We start from the raw sequence: 24,055 nt of genomic DNA, 5'->3' as shown, positions 1-24,055 counted from the left end.
TGACTGAAATTATTACCTGATTTCATAATTGACAGAATATTTAATTCAGATATAGTAAATTGACACACCTCTACACAGAGACAATTATGACTGACTGTATAACACCTGACAGAATCAATTATAACTGACTGTTGTTTGATACCTTTGCACAGAAATAAATGAAACAGACATTCAGAACAGAAACGGCTGCTGCCTGTGTGCCTAAGACTGCCTTAATTAAAATAAAATAACCAGTAGGCGATGTTTTAAAATGTCTTTGCCTCATGGTTCCTAGTTCAATGTGTTTAAGACCAAAAATGGTTTTATAAAGAGAAAAGCTGAAAAGGGATTTTTCTTTACTGACGTTGAACTAAAATATGTAATATAGGAGTAAGTTTCCTTAGAGATGATTCCCATTTGTTTTTTTCAAATAGTGCGAGCATTGCATTTCCTTTAGTCAGATGACTTTTAACAAAACTTCTAAGACAGGTAAATTCTCAGATGATCTAGTTTGTCTTGCATCAAAAGCATTGTAATTTGGATAATTTTGTGTTCTAGTGGATAGAAATAAACTTTCATATTAGTAGTTTGTTGTTTTGTCTGATAAATTATTTGGAGTATCAATCTGAGCAGTGGTGGCGCACACCTTTAATCCCAGCAGTGAGGAGGCAGAGGCAGGCAGATCTCTGGGAGCTCGAGGCCAGCCTGGTCTACAGAGTGAATTCCAGGACAAAAAAAATTGGAGAATCATTACCCAGGCTTTTTTACCTTGCTTTCTTAGGGTTTAGGACAAGAATTTTTTTGATCATTACTGTATGACTATGAGCAATCTCTACATGTAGAAAAGGTCAGAGGAGATAAGCACTAAATACAAGAGCACTAAGAAAAAGGTTTATTGTGCTTGTGGGTAAAGATGAGTGACTTCCAGGTAATATTTTTATTTTGCTGATGTGTTTGGTTTGGATTTGTGGAACAAAAGTCACAATTAGTGGTATTTGGTAGAGCTGGATACCATTGTTGCATGTGTTTGCTCTTGTTGACTGGCCTCTTAAAATATTTTAGCAGTGTTGTCCTAAATTCTGACTGCAGCTCCACTTGGGATAATGTCATTACTGGTAGGCTGCATTCAGAAACTAGAACAACAAAAGGAGGCAGGAGTTTACTGACCATGTTAACTGACTTTCACCATTTAACATCCGTATTGTCTCTTAGGTTCTAAAGTGGTAGGTGTAGTATTGACAGAAACAGGGTAACGGTTTAATGGGATGCCTAACATGGACGGCTCCAGTGCCCGAAGAAGGAAGAGGAAAACTGAACAAGTGACTCCTTGCCCTCCAAGCTCCTGTGATATGGCCTGACAGCTCATCCAGTTCTGTTTCCTAGAAGACCTTCCATATGCTATTGATTAAGCTCTCATTGGGGAAGCAAGTGGGAGCTTTTATCTGCATCTCTGTCTGCCAGGAAACAGTGTCTGGGCTGTATTGACCAGCTATGGGATATGCTGGCGGTCACAGTTGTCTTTTACGAAGAAGCAAGCCCAGTGACGCTGGTTGTCATTCTAACTCTGCTGTGTGGCAGCGTAAATAGTCCCCTTTCTAACCAACCTAGTGAGAAAAGTCAATATCCCATCAGCAGAGGAGGTAAACACATCAGGAGCTATGTCCTCTCCCTTCCTCCCCTGCTCTGTATTACCACAGCTCTTTAAATGTGCTCTCCCCAGTCATCAGATGCATTTGTGTCATTCACATGCACAGGGTTGCAGGCCTGTGGTTCTGGCCTGCCAGGAGGCAGGCACATTGGTTGGGGCCTTTATTGTATATCGCCAGACTCCGATAATTAGAACTTTCAAATTGTCTTTGTATAGTCAGCTAACGATGTAACCCCCTTTCCCCACTTCTTTTTTCACCCCCTTTGGGCATTTAAATCTTCAACAAAACTTCTTATGGTTGTTTTTGGAAGGCATTGGTGTAACTAGAAAAGGTTGTGAACCAATGTGTATGTGTAGCTAAGGAACAAAAATCTTGAGGCTGAGTTTTCATTTTCCGGGGTTTTGTGGGCTTTATTAGCTCTCTGTTGTTTGAGCAGGGTTTTGCTTACTTTGATGGATGTGTTCCCACATTTGTGTTTCCTTCCTGATCTTTTTGTATTCTGAGGTGCTGGGAAGCTTTGTCCCCCACCCCAAGCACCTTGGCACAGGCAGTATCCTGGACCCTTTGCCTTGAAAATAGCTGATTTCTAGGCCTTGCTTTCAACCTTGAACCACAAGCAGTGGCATAAAAGGGGTCACAAAAGTGACCTCCTACAACTGTTAGTTGGGGGTTCTGCCTACCTGAATTTCCAGATCCATATCTCTAAGGACTTGTTTTGTGGCCTTACCCAGTTTCCTCAGCTACAAAACTTTCCAAAACATTTCATGATGTTCCCGAGCAGCTTTGAACAAAGACCATCCAGGGAAGGAATGATTCCCCCCCCCAAAAGATCAAACTTCAAACACAACGGCACCGCTGCTCCTTTCAAAGAACAAAATGCAAAAGTAGCAGACACTGTGGAATGGATAATATGGGAAGGGAGCCATTGCTCTGGATGATAGGACCATCCTCAGAATAGGAAAGCCAGGAATAGAAAGGTAAAAAGCCAGGAATGGAAAGGTAAAATGGAAAGGTGGGGACACTGGATCAGAGTTGTCACAAGGTGGACAAAAAGAAAGGTTGACAAGGGACAGCTGGACCTCCAGGCAGCTCTCCTCTCCTTTCAGTAAAGATGTTGTTTAACAAAATGGGAAGGTGAGGGAATTAGAAGAAACTGTGCAGTCTAACTGAATGGGGCAGTGTGGTTTGGGAGGCACTAGGAATATAGCTTCCTTCTAGATCCAGATTCCTACTCTAGTGCATGCACATACTCAACAGCGCAGCAAGACTGCTGTCTCACAGTGCCACTCATCTCTCCGACTGCACATGGACATGCACCTGCAGTTCACATCAGTAGACGGGGCCTGACCTGCTGTGTCCTCCTGGCAGTGAGGGTCTGAAAAGAGCCTACTCAGGCTTTCACAGAAGATTCTGAAATACCTCGAGCTTTGAACTGTCCCCAAGGTGGACAGAACACCGACAGGCCCATTAGGGCATCAGAGGCGGGATTGCAACCAAAACATGCACCCCTTCTCTGGAAAGAAATAGTATCTTTGAAGAAACTCTCTGAGACTTCTAATCCTTTTATTTTTATTTCACTTTAGATAAATTGAAGAAGCAGTTTTTTACCCCGAAAGTTCTTCAGGACTACAGAAAAGTCAAGAATATAGCAGAACAGTTCTTGTCCTGGAGTGGCTACTCTGAAGTTAACCTCAGCAAGCTCTTCAGCAATTATGCTGGGAAGTACTGAGAGACCCAGGAACCAGCAAGGAGGCCAGCTGCCGAATCTCAGCTTCTGGGTGCCTCCACTTGCCTTAACTGCTTCACCAGTATCTTGCTTTTCTTTCAAGGATTGCATGTTGTGTTTATGTAGATGTGGATCAGGATGGAATGTAAAAATATTTAACCTGCCAAACAGTCTTCATAGCACAATATGCCACCGAACCCTTTCCCAAGTACCTGAAGACCAATCTTATTGGGGACGGGTTTCCCCAGGGCAGAAATTGCTACTTTAATCAAGAGTAGCAGAGACCTAATTTACCTTAAATTTACCCTGAGGCTGTAGCAAAGACACCCCAAAAAATAATTTTTTAGAGTCTAGTGGGAGTTCTAACATTTTACTTTTTCACGTCACCTAAATACAGTCTGTATCAAAATACTTGTTCAGATACTGTCTCCAAGCATGGCTGTTTTCAGTGCTCTTTTTCACATAAGTGGGGTGGGGGCGGGGGTGGGTGGATTCAGAAACTTTGCACTTACTAAATAGATTACACAGAGCATGTTTGCTTATTGAATTGTTCAAAGTCCAACACTGAGCAGGTGTCTCATGCTCACATTCCTTATATTTTCCCTTTATATACAATGTTCAGAGTGAAGATTTATACAATAGGAAAGCACATTTTAAATACTTTGTCCTAACATTTCACAAAAATCCTGGTGAGACTGCTGTGAGGATGACTATGTTATGTTCAGAAGAATGGGAGGCAGCTAACAGGACCTGGGGCTTGCTATGGTCCATCAGTTCTCTTTGCCATCAATAAGCTGTATTTCAATATGGCAACGTTAGAATACTTACGGATTTGGTTTTCTTAGAAGGGAAAATGCATTGTGTTTTGTACTTCAGAATAAAGTTTTCTAAAGGGAAACCGGTTGTAGTGATTTTTTTTTAATTGGGTGCAATTTAAAGTTGACAGCAAGGAATAAAAGCTTGATTGAAGACCATTCTCTTCCCCAACCTTGCCCCGCTTTCTTTCATAACAGCCTGAATCAACCCAATTCAAAGATGCTGAGCAAGATGTCTGGATATTCGAAGCATCATGAAGTTCTGTGAACTTTGAGTCCTTTACTATATTAAACATGGAGAGGACTGGGGTTATTGGTTCTTGATCCAGAAAGACAGAGAGAAAGCAGAGGGTGGAGGGACACTAAACCAAGAGACAAGCTGATGGCTGCTGGGAGTGAGGCATTCCACATAGAGGCCCCCTAAGGAAGAAATACTTCGTAAGCAGTGGATGTAAAGAAATACTTGTTAAAAAGTCTTTTGTCTGGCTTTTGCCGTCTCTTTTCTCTTGCTCCTCTTTCTCTTACACTCAGAATTGAAGTAGAAACACTAGGTTTGGGGCCCTGACAGTTAATTGGCACTAAAAGCACTTCAGCTGGTCACAAGTTAGAGCAGGCAAGTTGCTTTAGGAAACAAAAGGATTCATGTGCTCTTATCATTTCTGGTCAGCTTCTGATAATTGCTATTATATTAAAATCAGAGGACAGTTCACCAGTGTGTGTGTGTCCGGAGCTTATGCCCTCAGCTTTCTGAAAAGAAGGTATATTTTCCTTGATTTCTGGAGGCTATGATTATATTCAATATAAATGAAATAATCCTTAACTTGGTCTTCAAGAAGCCACGAAAGACTCAACTTATTACTTTATTTCTTGCCTCTACCTTGTGTCTATAATCACTCTATGGATAGGAATTATTTCTATAGAAAATCAGACATTTTGGCAAGTAGTGATGGCACATCTCTGTAATTTCTGCACTCTACAGGTGGCCGTAGAGTTGCCATAAATCCAGGTCCAGCTTGGTCTACATAGAAAGTTCCAGAACACCTAGGGACTCTTTCTCTAAAAACAAACTAAATGTAAATAAAAACCATTTTGAAGTACATTTGCAGAGAGTAGCCAATGACAGCAGTTAGCATTTTCTTACTAGGATCTCTTACCTAGTGTAGGCTTTAGCTGCAGGTGCCTGAAGGATTCCAGAATTTTATGGAAAGTTGGACCTGCAAGTTGAAGAATTACAGTGGATACTTGTTGGAAGGCAGGAATATTGCCCACTCGCTTTTCTCAGGAGGGTCTCTATTCCTTGACATGCCTTGATGGATGGCACACTGAGTAGAACTGGTTCAGAAATGCCGCCCATCCCTGTCTCCATGGGCTCCCTGGCACCAGCCTGAAGCTCAAATGCTGAAAGAATGAATAGAGAGCCAACTGCACACACTAGGGAATATAAGGGGCAGCCTACAGGGGGCAGTAGTGGTGCTGAGAGGGGCAGGGCCCAGGGTGGGCCTTATGATCCAGTGTTCCAGAGAAGCCAGGAATCTAAATATTTAATAAACATTTTCCGTTCTTTAAGCCTTGACAATTTTTAAATTTTTATTTTAGCTTTTCAAGACAGGGTTTCTCTGCAGAGCCCTGGCTGACCTGGAACTCACTGGTAAAGACCAGGCCTCAAACTCAGATATTCATCTGCCTCTGCTTGAATTAAAGACATGAGCCACCACACCTGGCTGGCAAATGGGTTTTGTTGTTGTTGTTTTGGTTTTTAAAAAGGAATTTGTGTGCTTTGGTGTCTTGCTTGCATGGAGGTGTTGGGTACCCTGGAACTGGAGTTAAAGACAGCAGTGAGCTGCCATGAAGGTGGTGAAAATTGAACCCAAGACCTCTAGAAGAACAGCCAGTGCTCTTAACCTCTGAGCCATCGCTAGCCCCATTTGTATTTTGTTTGTTTTTGTTTTTTAAAGATTGTTAAACCTCTGGGCTAAAGCTACTGGAATTAGTTGGGAACTGGTACCCTAATGGGTCCTGCTCTGCTCAGCACTTGTTCAGTTTAATGTAGGACCTAGGTTGGGCCTGCTGCTACTGAACGTGCTTACAAGCTTCCCTTCTTACAGAGGTCCTACATACAAAGGTTATAGGGAAGGCCAGAACTTGAAAATTCACAGAGAATGCTCAAAAATATTCTCATTTGTCAAATACAATATGGATAAAGTCAATTATGTGTCAGGTGCCCAGGCTGTGAGGGACTGATCAGGGTTTACAGATGGGGCTTCCGGATGAGGAAGGTCAGTTGCCTTGTACCACTACCCCAGTTCTCCAGCCCTTGCCACCTAAGATACTTTCAAGCACACTGTTTAATATGAGTTTGGCAGGAGATACAAAGACAAGGAAGCTAAAAAGAGATTTTCATCTGTGTCAGGGTTTTATGAAAAGCATTAAGCCCAGCAACCTGGACCTCTCACTTCAATGCTACTCAGGGCTCCCGATCAAAACTTAAATCCATCCATCCACCTTTCTCTTTCTCTCTTCTTCCCTCCCCCCTTCTCCCCTCTCCCTTTCCTCCCACCTCTGTCCTCTCTCCTCTTTCTCCTCACCTAAATATTTCTTAATTGAACAGTTTGTGGCAGAGCTTCCTTATAGCAGTTTAATAGATTAACTCATCTGAGCCAGCCTCAAATTTCAGATTAAAATTCCTTCATCCCGAAGGCAGCATTATCAGGTTGTTGGAGGCTGTTTTCAAACCTTGGTTTTGAATAGCAGCGGCTCTGCATTAATTTAACCACTAAGCTAATAAGTAGGTTTCGTTTTGTTATGCTAAGCTTTATTGCTTTTCTTTTGATCAGAATGGTGTTGTTGAGCAAAGCAGCAGACAAGGCATTCTTTGATGAGGGAATTAGCGCTCCATTCTTCCTCTATTATTCATAGCGCAGTGGAATATGTAAGTACCTGAGGGTGTCAAAGGAGCGCAGGTTCTATTGCAAAGTGCTCGCCTTGTTTCTCTCAATAGCTGACTATGAGATGATAAACCGCTTAATACACTGTGCTAATTGGATGAGAGCAAAAAGAGATGGGAATTAAGGCGAGGCAAAAGGAGAAAGTGCAACCAGCCTTCAATTCACTCTTTCACCACTTTAACAGCACCAAAGGAGGCACAAGCTTTCTATAAGCAGACTAGAGGTTTTGTGCAGAGATAAAATGAACGTGTTAGTGGATTCAAGTAATACACTAATTATTGCACAGTATAAATACCACTACTGGTTTTATAACAGGGAGGTAAACTTCTTTTGAGAGGGTTATAGGATTGCTTGGCAGTGGTGTAGAACCTAATAAGGGCCCAGAGTAATAACCCCCTGGATTAACAAAATTGCTGCTTGTACAAGTATGATTCAGGCTTTTACGAAGATTTCCGGAGAATGAATAAAAATGACTGAATGACATTTCTTAATGTATAACTGGTAATCGCCCCCTTTTCTGTAAAGGAAAAAATGTATACTTCAAACTGGACCGTTAATAACGTCCAGGGACAACATGACTTTCTTTTGAAAAATGCTTTTTCCTCTTCAGGTAGTGGGGTTTTCTTCTCCCCCAGCCCCACCCCCAGCCAGGCTACCACTTGTCATTTAAATATGCAGTTGTTCTGGGGAACTCTGTGTTCCAAAATACCATTTTAGGCTCAATTTAAGACCCCCTTCATTGAGACACACTCACTTTTGTGTATACACATGCACATGCTCACATACACATTTTTCGTCTAAAAGCAAGTTGGGCTAGCCTGTGTGTAATTTTCTCACTTCTAACATCAGTCCCTTTTCCATTCTAGAAGTATCTGCACTCCAAATCATGCTCAGCAGACCATCTGGTGCTTTGAGTATTGATATAAATAAAAAACTAACAGTAACAAATATTTGTTCCAAATAGATGGGGGTGATATGGGGGGGAGGAAAATGATGGGGATCAATACCTGTAGCTTTATCCTAATAACGAGATTCTCTCCCACAATCATTCTCCCAGGTTGACCCTTTTACCACCCTTGTCATAACAGTTAACATGACTGCCTTCGCTACTGCCTACAGTCCAGTCCGTGAGTAGTCTGTGAAAGGGCATTTCTAACAATTCCAGGTGCTCCCTTCTTGCCTTTTTGGTCTCCTGATCTGGCTACCCTGTATGAAAATGCAGCAAATCAACGTCCCCTTCCCCTCCAACTTCCCTCCAGAGGCTCCCAATCTCCCTCGCACCCCACAATGGTCTTGGGAAAACAGGTGTTGGGCCATTCTGTTGTGAATGTGTTAGGAGACAGTCCTGCCATGCATTTGACTCTCCTGAACTCCCTGGGCCTCCATATGTCCTCCTTAGTGGTGGAAGAGGTTTGCTTAAGATTGAGGGGGGAGCATTGTCAGCCGGTCCCAGTATTGTGACTGAGTTCCCAGATATTGGGGCCAAATTGGGTTGCCATTCATTAATAATGCTCACAATAAGATTAAATCATTCTGGAAAATCTCATAAAATCCCCCTAAGTACGCTCCAGTGGCTCTTTCCAATCCCATCATTCAGCACTTGGGGAGGTTTGGAAAGAGAAGAAAATTGGTTTCTTTGCTTTTAATGCTGCTTTGAAAAGATACTCAGAGTTTGTCATGCGTGACATGTCACATGTTTAATGTGGACTTGCTGGAAGTCAGGGGGTCTTTAGCGTGTGATATTTATGGGGAATATTAAGTGCAGAATGAGGTCCCTCCAGCTGGGGAAAGTTGAAAGAATAGGAGGCCCAGGCCCCGGGCTTGTTTGCGGCATCAGAATGACATAGGATTAAGAGTTTGTAAAACAAGGCGAGGGGTTCTCATTGGCCAGTAATAAATGTAATCCTTGGAGGTAATTTCACGCAATTTGCTTCTGTTCCATGGAAGGGTCAAATGAGAAAAAATGACTTAAAAAAGAGTTCATTAACAGGAAGAATGGTACTGTTTCTCGTATACCATCCAACTGGCAGCCTGGGGGGGCGGGGGGGGGTTATGGAATGAAGCCTTCTTACTAAACAAAAAGCCAGTATCGACAGAAAAGTGATATTGACCACAAATAAATAAATCCTCCCCTAGTGCTCCACTCACACGCTGCTACCTACAACAGTCCACTCCAGGAAAATGCCTTTCTCTGGGAAAGCCTGTGCAAGTCGAGATCTGGAGAAATGCCCCCAGAAAGTTCCAACCGCGTCTTAGTAAACCTAGGAAGGTAGTGGCGGTGGGAATGGTAGTTGGTGGCCACTTCCCATGCCCCAGACCGGGCCTCTGCCTGGGGGAGTCACCCTGGCAAGTCCAGACCTGGCTAAGGTGGTGATGACCCACATGACGGACAAAATCCAAGAAGCACCTGGGGCTGGTGCTCCTCGTGGGCGCGTTCTCTGGGATTTCGGACAGATGGAAACCTGGGATCACTGAAGGCTGCCCACCTCCCCAGACAGGCACGGTGCCCCAGGACTGTTGACCTCTGCCCGAGTCCGCATCTGCCAAAGGACCCAGCTCCCCACCTCCTGCTAATAGGGCGCACGACCGGCCTGGCCCCAGAGAAGCGCCTGCACCCCCGCGGTTGCCGGCATCTTGGCTGGGCGGCGCTTCTCTGCTCCGTGAGCTGCCGTAGTCACGCCACGCAGCCCCCCTTCCCGCCTGCCCCTCTCCCCAAAGGTCCGGCGCGCTAATTGCTGCAAATTGAAACTAATTAAGCTTCTCGTCCCTTTCCCATCACCCTGGGAGCATTGGCGAGACCCAGCCCCCGCGGGCGAGCTTCCACCGAGAGGTCACCCGAAGGGGCGCGGGCAGGGTCCCGGAGAAGGGGGAGCTATGGTTCCGGCCGCGGAAGGAGTGAGCCCAGGGGGTGAAAGATGCCAAATCTGTTTGAGTTTCCTGGCGAAATCTGAACTTTTAAAAAAAAATAAATAAAATCATATATATATATATATATATATATATATATATATACATTTCCCAATGTCTAGATAAGTGAAGTAATGACATTTGTCGAGTTAAGATCTGCCACTCGGATACCCATAACTGCCTTTCCATCACTCTTCCCGCGTGTTCTCTCTCTTTCTCTCCCTCTCTCTCCCTCCCCCACTCTCTCTACTCCCCCCTCCCCCCTCCCTAATAGTGTTCCACCAAGCCCGCCCCCTCAGAAGCCAGCGCCTCAGCTTCTTGCTCTAGCCACTACCTGTCATCTCGGACTGCGCACTTCCTTGCTACGTGGCATTTTGCACGAACAGCTTCCTTTGCCTTCCAACCAAGACACCGCTTGTTCCAAATTTCTCTTTTCACGGTTGTCAGCAACACCTACTTTACACCCACCTACTGTAGAACCCACCCTACAATCTCCCTGGCCCAGGATCCTCAGCATCAACTGCGACAGATCTCTGTGATGCTCTTGGAAAGCACCACTGTGGTGTCCTTTGTAGTATCACTTTCAAACCAGGGGCCTCTGCCTGGAAGAGCGCGTGCATATAAACTCAAGAGCTACTACAACAGCAGAGCCCACCCTTGGTCTCGGTGGGGAATAAGGGCTTGGACTGTCCCCTCAGGATCACTATAGAGTATTCACACTTCCTTTTGTTAAACATATATTTTTTTTTTATTTTGAGCGTGACACTTCTCCACTAGATATCAAGGAAAAGTGGTGACAATTACACATTACACAAAAGTACTGTACCATTGCCTTTATCTTGAAGGTTTCCGAAGCTTCTACAGTTAATAAGTTAAATAAAGGGCTTGAGTACATAAATATTTGTCTAGGAACCCTACCGTATCTACAACACAGTAAGAATCTACAGGAGGACAAACTTTTACCATACCACGCTGAGTGCAATTGCGTTATAACATTTCAAATATACAAAGCTCTGTTCTTTTTTTTTAATAACAATGGTATGTACAGAATCAATAATCACAGTTTGGTGACTTCAATAGTCCATATTCTAGCAGAGTATTTCCCTTTGGTTTGATATAAAAACCTTGGTTGATGTATGATAAAGAAGAGAACAAGAACGAGATGCCCCTTTCCTTTAAGTGCACTGTTAGCTATCTTACAGACTCGCATTTGCTTCCCTTGCCCTGGCGGCTAGCCGGGCCTGCGCTGAAATCAATTTAGAGCGCCAAAATGCTATTCAAAAGAAAAGCTATGTGGGGTATCCGGAGGAAGAGAAGGTTGGGCTTTTAATTTTTTTAAACTCCAATACTAGGCATCTTGGGGAGAAACCCTCCCCGTTAATTTCAGTAAGGTAAGAATGGGAGAGTGAACCTTCGAGTTGGAGCAATGTTGGCAGTAGCAGGGGTAGGGACGGGGGCAGGGGCAGGTGGACAGCCAGAGGAAGAGGTGCCACGTCTTTTAGCGCCAACTGCTGCCTTGTCCGCGTCCAGGCTGCTGCGAAGGCGGCTGCGCTCTGTCTGTTGCCATCTTGGGAGTGTGCTGGTCCTCTGTTTCCATTTGGTCTTGAGTGATGCTGAGTGAGGTGACCTTTAGGGGAGCGCCTAAGGGGCGCGAGAGTGGAGGGCATTTTAGCACACCTCCTTGCCCGTGCTAGTGCCCGGCAGGATGTTGAGCTGCGTGAGCTGCGCGGCGTGCTCCTTGGCCTTCAGCCTCAGAGCCGCTATGCTGGACGCGCGTCTGTCTGCGGCTGCGGTGGCCGGGTCGGCCAGCGCGCCCGAGGCCACTGCGCCCTCCACCGCGGGTGTGGGCTGTCTCAGGAGCGCAGCCGCAGTCGACGCGCTGGTCAGGGGGGCCATGGTGGAAAAGAGCCTGTGGGGAGAGCAAACAGCGCGGTCACGGCCTCGTGAGCTGAGTGCGGCTCCTAGGACAGCGAGTCCCTCCACCTCTCACCCGGGCGGCGAGGGTGGAGGACGCGGAGCAGCTGGGGGAGTTAGGCCCCTAGTGGGGGATTAGGCAGGGCTGAAGCTATGATAGGCTGGTGGTTTTGCCCGAGCCGAGAAACCAACAGGAAAAGAAAGTTCAAGGGACCAGACACGTCCGGGGAGGACGAATTCAGAGGGAGGCCCTGCAGCCCAAATCACGAGGCCTATGTGCGTGGATTCTGGGCTTTCACTTAAGAAAGCCAGTGTTCCGAGGTCAGTTCCTGGAGTGATGCTGTTGGTAGGAGAGCAAGTGATGGGAGACCGGAGAGACAAATGCAAGGGAAAGAAAGAAAAAGAGAGAGAGAGAGAGAGAGAGAGAGAGAGAGAGAGAGAGAGAGAGAGAGAGAGAGAGAGAGAGAGAGAGGAAAAGCCAATGGGGGAGGGGTGCAGAAAGTAGGTTAAAAACTGTCCTAGACCCACCCTGCAAACTCTCCGGGGCTCCTTTTGAGTGTGAGCCTTCTTTGGCCCAAGAAAAGCTGGCTTTGAGTGCTGGCCTTCTGGCCCGCCAGCGCTGGCGGAGCCATCCTCCTGCAGGAGGCTAAACTACTAACGCCTGCGGGGTGGGATGTTGGGCGCCCGCCTGTTGATTTCCATTTCCGCTCCACAGGCGCCTCGGACCTGCTGGGTGCCCCGAGGCCCCGCACCAAGACACTTTTTTCCCCCTCCGCCTTCCTTGAGCCCCAGACGCACCCCCCCCCATAGTTCCCAGACTTGGGAGCCCCTTGCACCACTCAAGTCAATGCTTTAAACTGGGACCAGTGCCAGCATCTGCGCCACCGCCTCCGAGTGGCACCGGGATTACTCTGCGCGAGGGGATTACTCTCAATCCTTCCTCAAAACACCCTTGACCCGCAGCTGAGGCCGGAGCGCCCCAGGCCCTCATCTCCATGCTTGCGGCCAGGCGAGTTTTTCCAACCACCTCCCCAAGGGCTCCTGCTCCAGACCCCCTAGGGACCAATTCAGAATTTCCTCAATTAGAAATGAGCCCACCTGGGCTCTTGGAGTCACTGCTCCTGCTCTCCAGCCCTCTCGTCACTCACCATGCCAACCCCATCTCCCCCTCCTTCTAAACTCACAGAATCTCCGGTGTTTCAGCGGGGGTTCGCCTGGTTTTACTAACAGACATTTATTGTCAAGAGGGGGGAAAGCAGGAGAGAGACACAGGACTTTACTTTTTCTTTTCAAAAGGAAATGATAATGGGTGACCTGGAGGGGGCGTACCATGCCCTGGTTTCATTAGGTAAACTGAGTCACCCCCACTTAACTACACTTTAAGGCACTTGCTAGATATTTTCGTGGTTTAGTACATTAATTTTGCCTCAAGTCCTACTTTCAATTTTGTCGAGGATAATTTTTTTTGTTAAGTAGCTGCGCAGTTGGATGAATCTATTATTTCTTTGTTCTCCCAAAGAGAGATCATTGAAGCTGCATTCAGTTTTATTTTCACTGCACTTTCCAACTTAATACACCCCTCCTTTGTTTCTTTGTGTGATTATACAGATTTTTTTATTTCATCAATGTTCATTTAAAGAAAGGGAGTTATAGACGATGAGATGACTCTTTTATTTCGTTGTCTTGTACCGCTGTCGGGGTCGGGGTTTGCACATATGGGGGTACTGGTGGCATCACGTAATAGAAGTGATGAGGAGCATAAAGTCTGGGAGGAGAAGAAACAGTTCTGTGCACTTTAAGGGCCTCCTGGCTCCTGGGCTCCTGTAGGGGACCCCAAGTGTGTCCCTCACGCTGCCAGGCTCTGTGGCTTGCAGAAGGACTTTTGCAAGGTTTTAAAGCCCTCCCAGCTCCGTTGCCTACACCTGTTCACTCAAACCGCCCGTGGCGGAGGGTACCTTCAAACCATAGTTTTGCACAGCTTTCATGAACACTTCTGGTCGTCACTGCAGTTACTGTCCATTGCCTTCCCCTTTCCTACTTACTCGTAACTCATTCTCTTCAAGGTCTACTTTTCTTTCTAAAGTCAAAATTAGAGAGTATTTTGTTTGACTAAAGTCGCTTAGGTTGGGGGGAAAAAAGATGTGTATAGTCCCCTCCTGCCTCCTCTCTGACCTCAGCATCTGCTTGAGTAGGAGAGAGACCGACGGACGGACGGACAGATGGACGGACGGACGGACAGAGCCTCTTAAGGCTGCAGTTACCTGCCAAACGCTGGGCTGATGAAGGCCGGGTGCCGGAACACCGCTGCTCCCAGGAAAGTACTCAGGCCCAGCGGCGCCCCGCTGGGCGGCAGGCTAGCCGAGCCTGGAGGCGGCGGCAGACTCGGGAAGGCGGCTGCAGCTGCAGCAGCAGCGGCGGTCCAGGCTGAGTCAAGCGCTGGGTGGTGCGGGGGAAAGGGGCTGGCATCCAGATAGGGGCTGAGGGGGTGGGTGGCCGAGAGAGGACCGGGAAAGGGCAGCCCCGGGGGATGGGTCTGCGCACCAGCCTTCTCTCGCTTGCGCCACTTGGCCCGACGGTTCTGGAACCACACCTGCAAAATGAAGAGAGGCCTGGTTGGCTTAGCACTGGCTCACCCCTTCCCTGGACACCCTGGGTTTTCTCTCCCTTCTTTCATTGTTCCTGAACCCACCTTGGCCTTCAGAACCCTCTGGGTGAAAAGGAGCCCAGACTTTAATCCAGGAGAAACCACTGGACAAGCAAGCCCTTAAAAGTGGTGTCTCTCTATCCCAGGTTTCCAAAATTCAGGAAAAGTTAAAACATGGGGACACCTAGGTTGCCAGGTCTGGGCTGACCCTTCTTTTCTTTATTTAGGTCACTTAGACCTCTCTGGACCTCAGTTTTCTAATCTGTAAAATGGGATCAAGAACACTTTTCTCATAAGACTTTAATGAAGAATGCTTATAAGGCAACAAATGAAAACACATAGTGGCAGGAGCCACACATCTCTTCTGCATTCGAGATTTTCCTGTATTTCAGGTTTACCCATGAGCCCAGGCAATGCCTGCTCTCTACTGAAAAGTCAAGCAGGGAGCTTAGTTATCCTTTGCAAAAATAAAATACCTACTGAACAGGAAGTGCACTGTACTGGGGTCTGGGGTTTGGATAGGGTTGGGAGAGAGGTGAGAATGACTTTTAGTAAGTGAAAAAGAGACCTAGTTGTTCATAAAATGAAAAGGGGACCAAAGCAGGCTCTCTCCAGGGGCTCTGGATGAGACCTCACTGGCCACTGGGATGGATTGTGCAGGACCCCCTGAGCACAGGAACTCAGAGGGCAGGGCTTGCTCCATCTTCAGAGCGAACAGGGCCTTCCTTTTTTTATTTTTTTTGCTGGGGGGAACGTGCTTTCACTTGGCTCTTTAAATAAGACAGTTCCAGGCTTGGAGGAGGTTTCCAGCCCAAGGTATTTTCCTAATTGTTAATAAGAATCACTTTGAACACAGACCTTTACCTAAAACATGGCAGCCACCATCATCTAAAAATATCCCCCAAAGCATGAAATCATTTTTCTGTGACCTGCTCATCACTCCCACAGCTCAGAAGCTGTGTTCCTTCTCCCCAGAAGGCATTAATATTTTTAGAGCTGAGTTTGTGACTGCACATGAGTCTGAAAATTAAGAATGAACTCTAGGGCTATACAGAATTATATTAAAATATAATGTGAACTGTCACAGAGGAACATCTTTTTGAAAAAAAGAGTTAAAGGCATTCAGATATTTCAAATTTCCAACCTGGCTGGGGGTTAGTTACACTAGCAGCTAAGCTTGGTTGGACGTCTAGAGTAATCCAGGACAAGAAAAAAAGAAATCAAGAATCTAAACTGACTGATTACTTAAGGTTCTGGGGGAAGGGGGCCATAGCATTCGGCAGCCTTCAAATAATCTATGTGTACATTATAGAAATTCTCTAGCTTGGAGACTCACAGACTTGAGAAAGTTAGACTATAGTTAGATTAGGCTAGACGGACAGCTTTCTCACATCCAACCCGTCTAGACAAGAATATTCACCATTCCTTGATCGTAGGGAAAGGAATAAAAGAAGGGAAGTGGGGGTAGTGGAGGCAGAGGGGCCTTAAATAACACGGAATCCTTTCTAAAGAGAGATCGGCTGTCTCTTGGGCTCCCTGGCTCAACTGCAATTATCAAGATGTCCCCTGCAATTCCTCATTATTGAATTAATACCTCTGAGGCCCCCAAAGGTAAACGAAAGGACTCTGATAATTCATATTCACTTTAATTACATCTTCTCCAGTGAATAGTGGGGAGAGAAGAAGGGGAGGGGCACTCGCTTTCTTTTAAAAAGTTATTTAACTTTCCCACGACTTGTTCCCCTGAGCTGAAAATGTGGAGTTGCTGTCACATCTCTGTTTGACAATGGAGAAATGTGTCAACAGAAAGGAGGGGACAAGCCTCATCATTAGCCCTCTAATGCAAGAAGCTGTTGTGTATTAAATGAGCCATATGGAATTTATTGTGCTTTATCAGCGCTTGATTTTGACTGTAAAGTGATTCACTCAGCTTCTAACCCAGGGACATCTGTTTTCTGTTGGCCATCGGGGCTGCCCAGTGTTGATCGTCTCTTTGGTTATGAGGCCTGGGTTCGGAAATGCACTCTGGTATGGGGCTGCAAACACCTTTAATAGCATTGCACTCACTCCCTATTAGATCAATGTGGGCTCATTGCTATAAAAAATGGGAAATCAAATAGCATTAGCCAGCTCCTTGTGCAGGGCGGAGGGGAAATCAAACAGCATTTTGCCTTCAAATGGCCCTGTTTGTTCTAGCACTAAGTGGGCTTTTATGAAGCCCGATTGGAGACTTAATCGCAGCCAAATACCTGCTTGGAGCTGAGCGGATTTGTCTAACAACCAAATCCATGCTCCATCCCATTATTTCAATCAGGAGAAGTTGGCTGGTGAATTGTTTTCTATAGGGGCCTTGGGTACCAGGTTTGGGTGGGGGCCTGCTGAATTGCAGTCTCTGGGACTAGAAAACCCCTGTTTTGAACCTGGGCTACTTTAAGCTCCCCAACCCAGAAATCTTCTTCTACTTCCCAGTTTGCAACTTGCTTTTGAAATGCCTACTTGTGTGAGAGTGCTTGGGTCTACTTTTCAGATTTGGATCCACTTCTTTTTATTTGAAAGGCAACCCCCAACCCCAGCCCAGCCCTCTTTCTTCCCTTCTTGGAACTCACCTGGACTCGGGCCTCAGTCAGGTCCAGCCTCATGGCCAGCTCCTCCCTATAAGAAAACAATATTCACACAGAAGGTCACAGTAGGCCCCAGCAGCCCTCTCTCGGCCACCTTCTCCTTCTTGGCAGCCTCTTCCAGTCCACACCCCAAGTACACGGGTTTGACCGATCTTCTTCTCTAAGGTGCCTACTATTTGATTGAAAACAGAAAAAAATTCCCAGCACAGTGACAGGTATAAGATAGTACACATTATATTATATCATATAGTGTGACATTGGGTGGGTTCTTGAGTTCACAAGTCTTCAAACTTAGACAAATCAATGTTCTCTCAATCTCTTAGGCTAGACTAGGATGGGAAACACACACACACACACACACACATGCACACACACAGTGCTCACACCCTGTTTCATCCAAATATTAAATAGGAGAAGAGCCCAGCAATCAACTACAATTTTTGTTTTCTGCCCTCTTGGCTTTGTTTTGCCCTCTTTTTTAAAAAAAATTATATTCCCTTTCCTTTCTTGCCCCTCTTTCCAGCTCTGTCTTTCCTCCATCTTCCCTCCCCCCTTCTGCCCTCCCTTACCCTCTTAGGTCACACTCCCCATTACCCTCTGGAGATATGTTAAGCTTGTTAAGAGTTCAGTGGGGTAATTTTTCGATTAAACAAAATTCTGCGCACCTCCTGACTCCAGTGCCCACTACAAACCCTGCCCATCTCAGGGGAAGTCAATTTAGCTGAAACCCTACCCCGTTATTGCAGTTATTACTGCGACAATTAAGGCAAATAGGAAACCATTAAGATGCTGTAAAACGGCTTACGACCTGTTTACCGAAAATATGAGCGCGCCGAGAATAATTGGCTCTCTGCTCCCTAATATGAAAGTGCGGAGCTGCCTAGGCCTGGGCCTGGGTCTGCACTGCCCGCAGGATCAGGTCGGCTACTGAAAACTTCCTCAATGCGAGAAGAAAAAAAAATCAGTTCACTAAACACCTTCCTTTGAACACTCTTCCCACCCCTCCCCTTCTCAGAGAGCACAAGCAAATCTAAAACTCCACTCTAGCCTGGCTGGGCTATAGCCCAGGAGTTAGGCCTGCCGAACTGGAAAGAGATGGGGGTGGGGCGATGAAGAGGAATTGCCCACTTCTTGTACTTTAGTCTCCCCGACAAACTAAAAAGGGCAGACTTGGATGCTAAGCGACACTGTCTCTTTTTCTCTTTTTTAAGTACACATGTTGGATAAATGCTAAAATAAAATAAAAGGTGGTGGTCCAGTTAGCTATTGTATAGCACACGCTGACTTTGAGTAGTTTTATTTCCATCAGAAGAAGAAGAAGAAGAAGAAGAAGAAGAAGAAGAAGAAGAAGAAGAAGAAGAAGAAGAAGAAGAAGAAGAAGAAGAAGAAGGCTGAATGATACTAAGGAGGGACCAAGTTTCAGTGCCCTTGCCTGTATTAAATTTACTTTTTGGTTGTTTCTGGCTACAAGAGTTTGGCAACTGCCAGACCAACTATGTTTTGGAGCTGGCTCAGGCCTTGAGTCCAAGCAGAGATTTCTCTGGTTCAAAAGAACAGGCTTCTTTCCCCGTCGGAAAACGCACATTGAAAAGCTGCACACGTCTCCTGCGAAGGAGCTGCCGGGTTTGAGGAGCACGGAAGCCAGGCACTCACGGGTCTCACTCAGTGTTCTCACTGGGGGACTGCTCTGTTTCTTTTTCCTCACATTTGCCCCCCAATCCTGGCCCCTACTCCCAGCCAAAATCTTGGTCTTGGGATGGAAGGGCTCCGATCCTGCTGGTACCCCCAGGTCAGCTGAATAAGCAGGGGCTCAGCTACCCACACCAGTCCAAGTTTCTCAGATTGGGAAGTGCAGTGGACACTAGTCCCTGGGACACAGTCTTGTCCCCACCCCCACCTCAGCTGCTGGATTTCCTGGTTGCCACGTTTCCAGAAATCACGATCTACCCCACCAACCCGTTTACAGTAAAGTCATGCTAGGTGTAATAGGCATGGAGGCGACCCGAGAGCACAGGGAAAGATTCTGGCTGGTGACTTTCTGGTGTGTAGACACCACACTGCTTAGTTCTGACTTCTTTTGGTTGTTTCAGGAGTCCCCAAGTGACAAGAAAAAAAAAAAAAAGAAAGAAATGAAAACCCTCAGATCCTTTTAAAGGTCTTCTCTGAAGGCAAGGGCTCCAGTTTTCCTGAGAACAACGTAACTGATACCCTCTAGACTCCTGGGCCACCGGGCTAGGGTGGACAGCGCACAGTACACGGATCAAAAATAGCGCCTGCTCTCCTACTGAAAGGACTTCGGGCTGTGCTTCTTGTGCCTAGCCTGGACCTGGCCCCAGCCTCGGCACCAGGAACAGTCTTGTGGCTACTTTAGGTGCTCTTTGAAGAGGCTGTTTGACTCTAAAACTTGTCAATTGGAAACAAAACGGAAGGGCGTTGGGACAGAAAGAAACCACACCAACTGAAACTTCAAGCCCAAGTATGTGTGAGTGAGTATGTGTGTGTAAGTGAGTGTGTGTGTGTGTAAAGGGAGCCAAAGGATCACTTTTGGTCAAGCCAAAAAGCTACCCCGCCCCCCGCCCGGGTAGCGCCCAGAAGTAAAGAGAATTCCCCTACACTGGAGACCCCCCTCTATTCCGCCCTCATGGGCCCTTCAGCGGGTGCTGTGCACATCCACCAACCACCCGGGCAACATACCTGGTGAAGACGTCCGGGTAGTGCGTCTTCTGGAAGGCCCGCTCCAGTTCCTCCAGCTGATAGCTGGTGAACGTGGTGCGGTAGCGCCTCTGTTTGCGCTTCAGTAGCCCCTCCTCTGAGTCGCTGCCGGCGGACAGGCACACGCTGTCCTCGCCGTCTTTGCCCTCGGCGTCCTCTGGGTGCAGCAACAGCTCTTCCTTGGGCGACAACTCGCCGCCCTCGGTGGCCACCGCGGCGGCGGCGGCGGCGGCGGCAGCGGCGGCCACGGTGCTGGTGGCGGCCACAGAGCAGCGCCTGGGCTCCTTGAGCAGCGCGCGGGCATCGTCCTCCAGCAGCTCCTCCTCGTCGTCCTCCAGCAGCTCCTCTTCCTCATCTTCATCCTCTTCGTCCTCTAACAGCTCCTCTTCGTCATCCTCGGTGCCCGCGCCACCACCCGCCGCCGGGGCAGTGCCGGGTCCGCTGGCCGTGCCCAGGCGCTCCTCCGGGTGCGCGACGCCCCCCGGGCCACCCAGCTCGTCCAGCGCGGGCGGCGGTGGCACGAAGGGCGCCCCATTCTCGCGGTACGACTTGCTGCGACTGATGCTCACCTGCGGTGCCTGGCTGATCTTGAGTGTGTCCCAGGCGGCGGCGGCCGCGGCTGCGGCCACTGCGCTGTCCGGACGTTCCCCTGGCCGCGCAGCTGGAGGTGGCGGTGGAGGTACCTCTCCACGAGGACCTGCGGTGCCAGTGGCCGTGGCTGCCGCTGCCGCCGCCGCTGCCGCCGCCGCCGCCGCCGCCGCGGCGCCCTGGAGGAGGCGGCCCCCACCCGGGCCGTACAGGCGCCGCAGCTTAGGAGGCAGGTGCAGCTCAGCCTCAAACGGGGCGCTGCTGCTCTTGGGAGAGCCTGCGGGCAAGGAAAAGTGGTCAGCGCGCTAGCCTGACCGTTTTTCCCCCTGCATCGCAGCTGCTGGGAGCCGGTCTGCTCTGCTGCGTGTAACCCCTACACTTGGACTTAGCTCTCTTTCCTTTCACACTTTCCATGCTTCCTTTTTCTTTCTTTTTCTACTCTCACGTGCCCCAGTAGTTCCCCTTTTACCTTCCTTCTTTCCTTTCTCATTCAGTCCTTTATTCCCTTTTTTTCTTTCTCATACCTACTCCTTTTGTGCCCCCTTTCCTTTTCTTTCCTACTCTTTCTGCCTTCTCTCTACTCCTTTTTTCTCTCATCTCTTGCCTTTACTAGTTCTTTCCGGTTCTTTCTCTTTTTTTTCCTTCATGATTTCACTTCTATCTTATTTCATTCCTTTCTCTTTTTTTTCTTTTCTCCATTTTGGGGTGGGGCGATTTTTTAAAAAAAAATCGAACACCTTCAATCACCAATACTCTGAAAACTTCGCCCTCGACCTCTGTCAGCTGTTCTGTCACAGGGGCCCCAGGCTAGCAAGAGGGGCGCTGCCCCGCTGGCGACCCCTGCGGGGCGAAGCCGCCTGGGCCTCACAGCCCGGAACACTCGTCACGGCCCAACAGCCCACAGCGGCAGGAGGCTGGGATTCCTTGCTCAAAGGGCCAACCAAAAAAAAAAAAGAAAAACCATCCTGGAGAAAATGTGTTAAGAAATGCCTGGAGTGGGGGAGAGGGGTGGGGTGCAACAGGCATAGGCCGCTCCTTCCCTTGGAGGAAGTGCCTGGCACAGGTGCCCTTGTAGGCTAAAAAAAGAAAAGGAAAAAGTCAGTTTTATTTTAGAGGGCTCATTCTCAGCCTTTCGCTCCAGTCTTCCAAATGGTGTTCTTGCTGGATCACTGGGCTGGGATTTAAAAGACACCAATACTTCTTTGCCTGCAAGACTTCTGCATCCAGCTCAAGGCGAAACTCCAGTATAAGAGGTTAGGAGGACCAAATGACACTTGTTCTGGATTTTTTTTTAACTTCAGAAAATAAAACACTTTAAACATCTTAACTCTTTTTAAAAAAACACACACAGCACCCACACATTTCATGCATTTCAAATACAGTTAGTTGAGTTTGGGGAACCCTGGGGAAATGTTTTCTTCAACACTTGCATTGAAAAGGTCACCAATAAGATACAATTAAAAACTAAAAAGGAACGCAAACCACTGAGTAGAAAGAAATCTTCCAAAGGGGAAAAGCTAAAAGTTCACCTTGCCTGAAGACACCACCACCATCACCACCATCACCTCCCCTAAGCTTTTGCGTTTCTTGCCCTCATCAAGTTGTTGCTAAAGGCTTTAAGAGCGTCTGCTGTTTCGGACTTGTCAGCGCTATTCAGGGTCTACCCAAGGCCAACCTAAAGGGACTTTTAAACAACGAACACGGAGCAGCTAAGAGTCCCACCCCCCAAACGAAGCTGGGTCTCTGCCTTCTCCAAAAGGGGAGAAGTAGAAACAGTCCCTCTCACTAAGGCCCCAGGCCTTATTCCTCTCTTCCCTATGTCTCCAATTTAACAACCCTCCATGCCTGTGGTCCCCAAATAACAAGCATTCAAACCAATGCCCAACGTCCTTTCGTAGGTGCCTGACCGCACATTCTTACCTTGCATGGCTTTTTCCTGGTCAGCGCGGCTGGCCAGCGGGGCAGGCAAACTCTGCGCGGCTCCCAGAAGCCTCATTTTGCAAGGGCTTCTACGGCCCAGGATGCTGTCGATGCAGTAGGAGGAGAGCAAAGTTGGAGATTTACTCTTGCACTCAGGCCTCTCGGAGCAGCCCTCTTCCTGGTACTGATTGCTCATGGCTGGAGCTTTTTCCTTGGGCTCAGAGAGCGGACCTCTGGCTGGCTGCCTCTCCTGGCGAGTGGGATGAGTGAGTGTGTGATGGGGGTAGTTTGGAAGGCTGATTATAACAAATATTACTGAGATCTTTGTTCCTCTCTGTCTTCCTCGGTGGCGGGCTACGGGCTTTCACCCTGGCCTCAGCCGGAGCTTGTCCTCTCCTCGCTCAGGACAAGCGGTTACAAGTGTAGTGAGCTGCGGGCGCGGAGCTCTGGAGTCTCTCGGCTCCACGTGCTGAGAGCAGTTCTCTGATTGGCTCTCGACAGAGGCCGGGCTGCGTCGGTCTGCCGGCACAGCGCAAAGCGCGAACTGGATTCTGGAGGGGCCAGAGAGGGTGGGGGCAGGGGACTAGCAGCTGGCACGCACCAGAGCCAATTTCTTTTTCTTTCTTTCTCTTTCTCTGTCTCTAAACTAACAACTTTCAAAGTTTTCCATCGTTTTCTCGTAGTTCCTCTTTTAAGTCTTAAGGGTTGCTCCTAACTCTAGCTCATTTGGGTGCCAGGCTTGTGGGTGCCCCTTGGGTTTGGGACTCCCCTTCCACGATCCCGAGGACCTAGCTCCCTGGAGGTGAAGCTGTAAGGCTCAAGTTGAGATCCACCTGGAGCTTTTCAAAACCGATTTTGTCCTCCTAGGACAGAGTCTTGACCTCAGTACTTTTCAGTCACCATCCTCTCTAGGACAAATGGGCCTCCGACGTGCCAGGCGGAAACATCTGCTGTCTGAGCGTTTGGTTTTCTCTTATGGCTCAGAGCCTAGAGCTATTTGTCTTTATCCAAGGCCTATCTGTTGCTGTCTTGTTAATATCGGTTCCCAATATTCTCTGTCTCTGTTTTTAACTCTGGAATGAGAAAAAGGCCCTTAAACACAGAGAGCTCTGCCAAAGGCGCACAGACTTCCCTGGAGTATCCAGAGGGGCGGAAGGGACTGGGGAGTGCGAGTCCGAGGGGAGACTGGAAAAGAGACTGAGAGAGTCCCTTTTCTCTCCGTTATCTCTGTTTTCCCCACTTCCCTAAATTCATTCATCCCTTTTAGACTGTCACCTTCTGGCTATTCATCCTGGAGCAGCGCCTGGGCTGTGAAACTCCCTTCACGGAAGGAGTGTGGTTCTCAGTTCCCTAGGACAGAAGGGACCCATATTCACCTTGAACCAAGAATTTTGTGTCTGCCTCCCCCCCACCCTCCATTATCAAAAGCAAGGGAGTGTTAGGGGGAGCCAGTTTTTTTTTCCCCAAACAGCTCTCAGCATTGGTCACACAGGGAATCTACACCCAGCTCTGACTGAAGTTGGGTCGATCCCGGAGAGGAGCCAGCAGGGACACCTTCACTGCCTAGGTGCCGGTTCCAGGGGAGAGCTAGGGCCTTGACATTGACGGGGCTGGGGTGAGGGAGGTGGGTGAGAG

General features: G+C 47.8%; 2 protein-coding genes across 3 annotated transcripts in view; one reads left to right on the top strand and one right to left on the bottom strand.

Annotated features, from left to right (window-relative positions):
- The window catches only part of Pola1 (DNA polymerase alpha 1, catalytic subunit), a 329,844-nt gene extending 326,034 nt beyond the window's left edge, over positions 1-3,810 (top strand). For both annotated transcript variants that reach the window (XM_057760368.1, XM_057760369.1), the window contains one exon: positions 3,212-3,810. In XM_057760368.1, the coding sequence (XP_057616351.1) occupies positions 3,212-3,357 (146 nt within the window). In that variant the 3' untranslated portion in view covers positions 3,358-3,810. The remainder of the gene's footprint in view (positions 1-3,211) is intronic.
- A 7,029-nt stretch (positions 3,811-10,839) lies between these two features.
- Positions 10,840-22,827, bottom strand: Arx (aristaless related homeobox). Its single transcript, XM_057759753.1, has 5 exons — positions 22,421-22,827; positions 19,895-20,777; positions 17,186-17,231; positions 14,197-14,525; positions 10,840-11,930 (listed from the first exon to the last, which is right to left on the bottom strand). Exons 1-5 carry the CDS (start codon positions 22,614-22,616, stop codon positions 11,690-11,692), a joined length of 1,695 nt encoding a protein of 564 aa, XP_057615736.1. The 5' UTR covers positions 22,617-22,827; the 3' UTR covers positions 10,840-11,689.
- Between the last annotated feature and the right edge of the window lie 1,228 nt (positions 22,828-24,055).

The sequence above is a fragment of the Chionomys nivalis genome, chromosome X (assembly GCF_950005125.1).
Source record: "Chionomys nivalis chromosome X, mChiNiv1.1, whole genome shotgun sequence".
NCBI lineage: Eukaryota > Metazoa > Chordata > Mammalia > Rodentia > Cricetidae > Chionomys > Chionomys nivalis.
The sequence above is the reverse complement of the archived record's forward strand: the minus strand, read 5'-3'. Positions and strand labels throughout refer to the sequence as shown.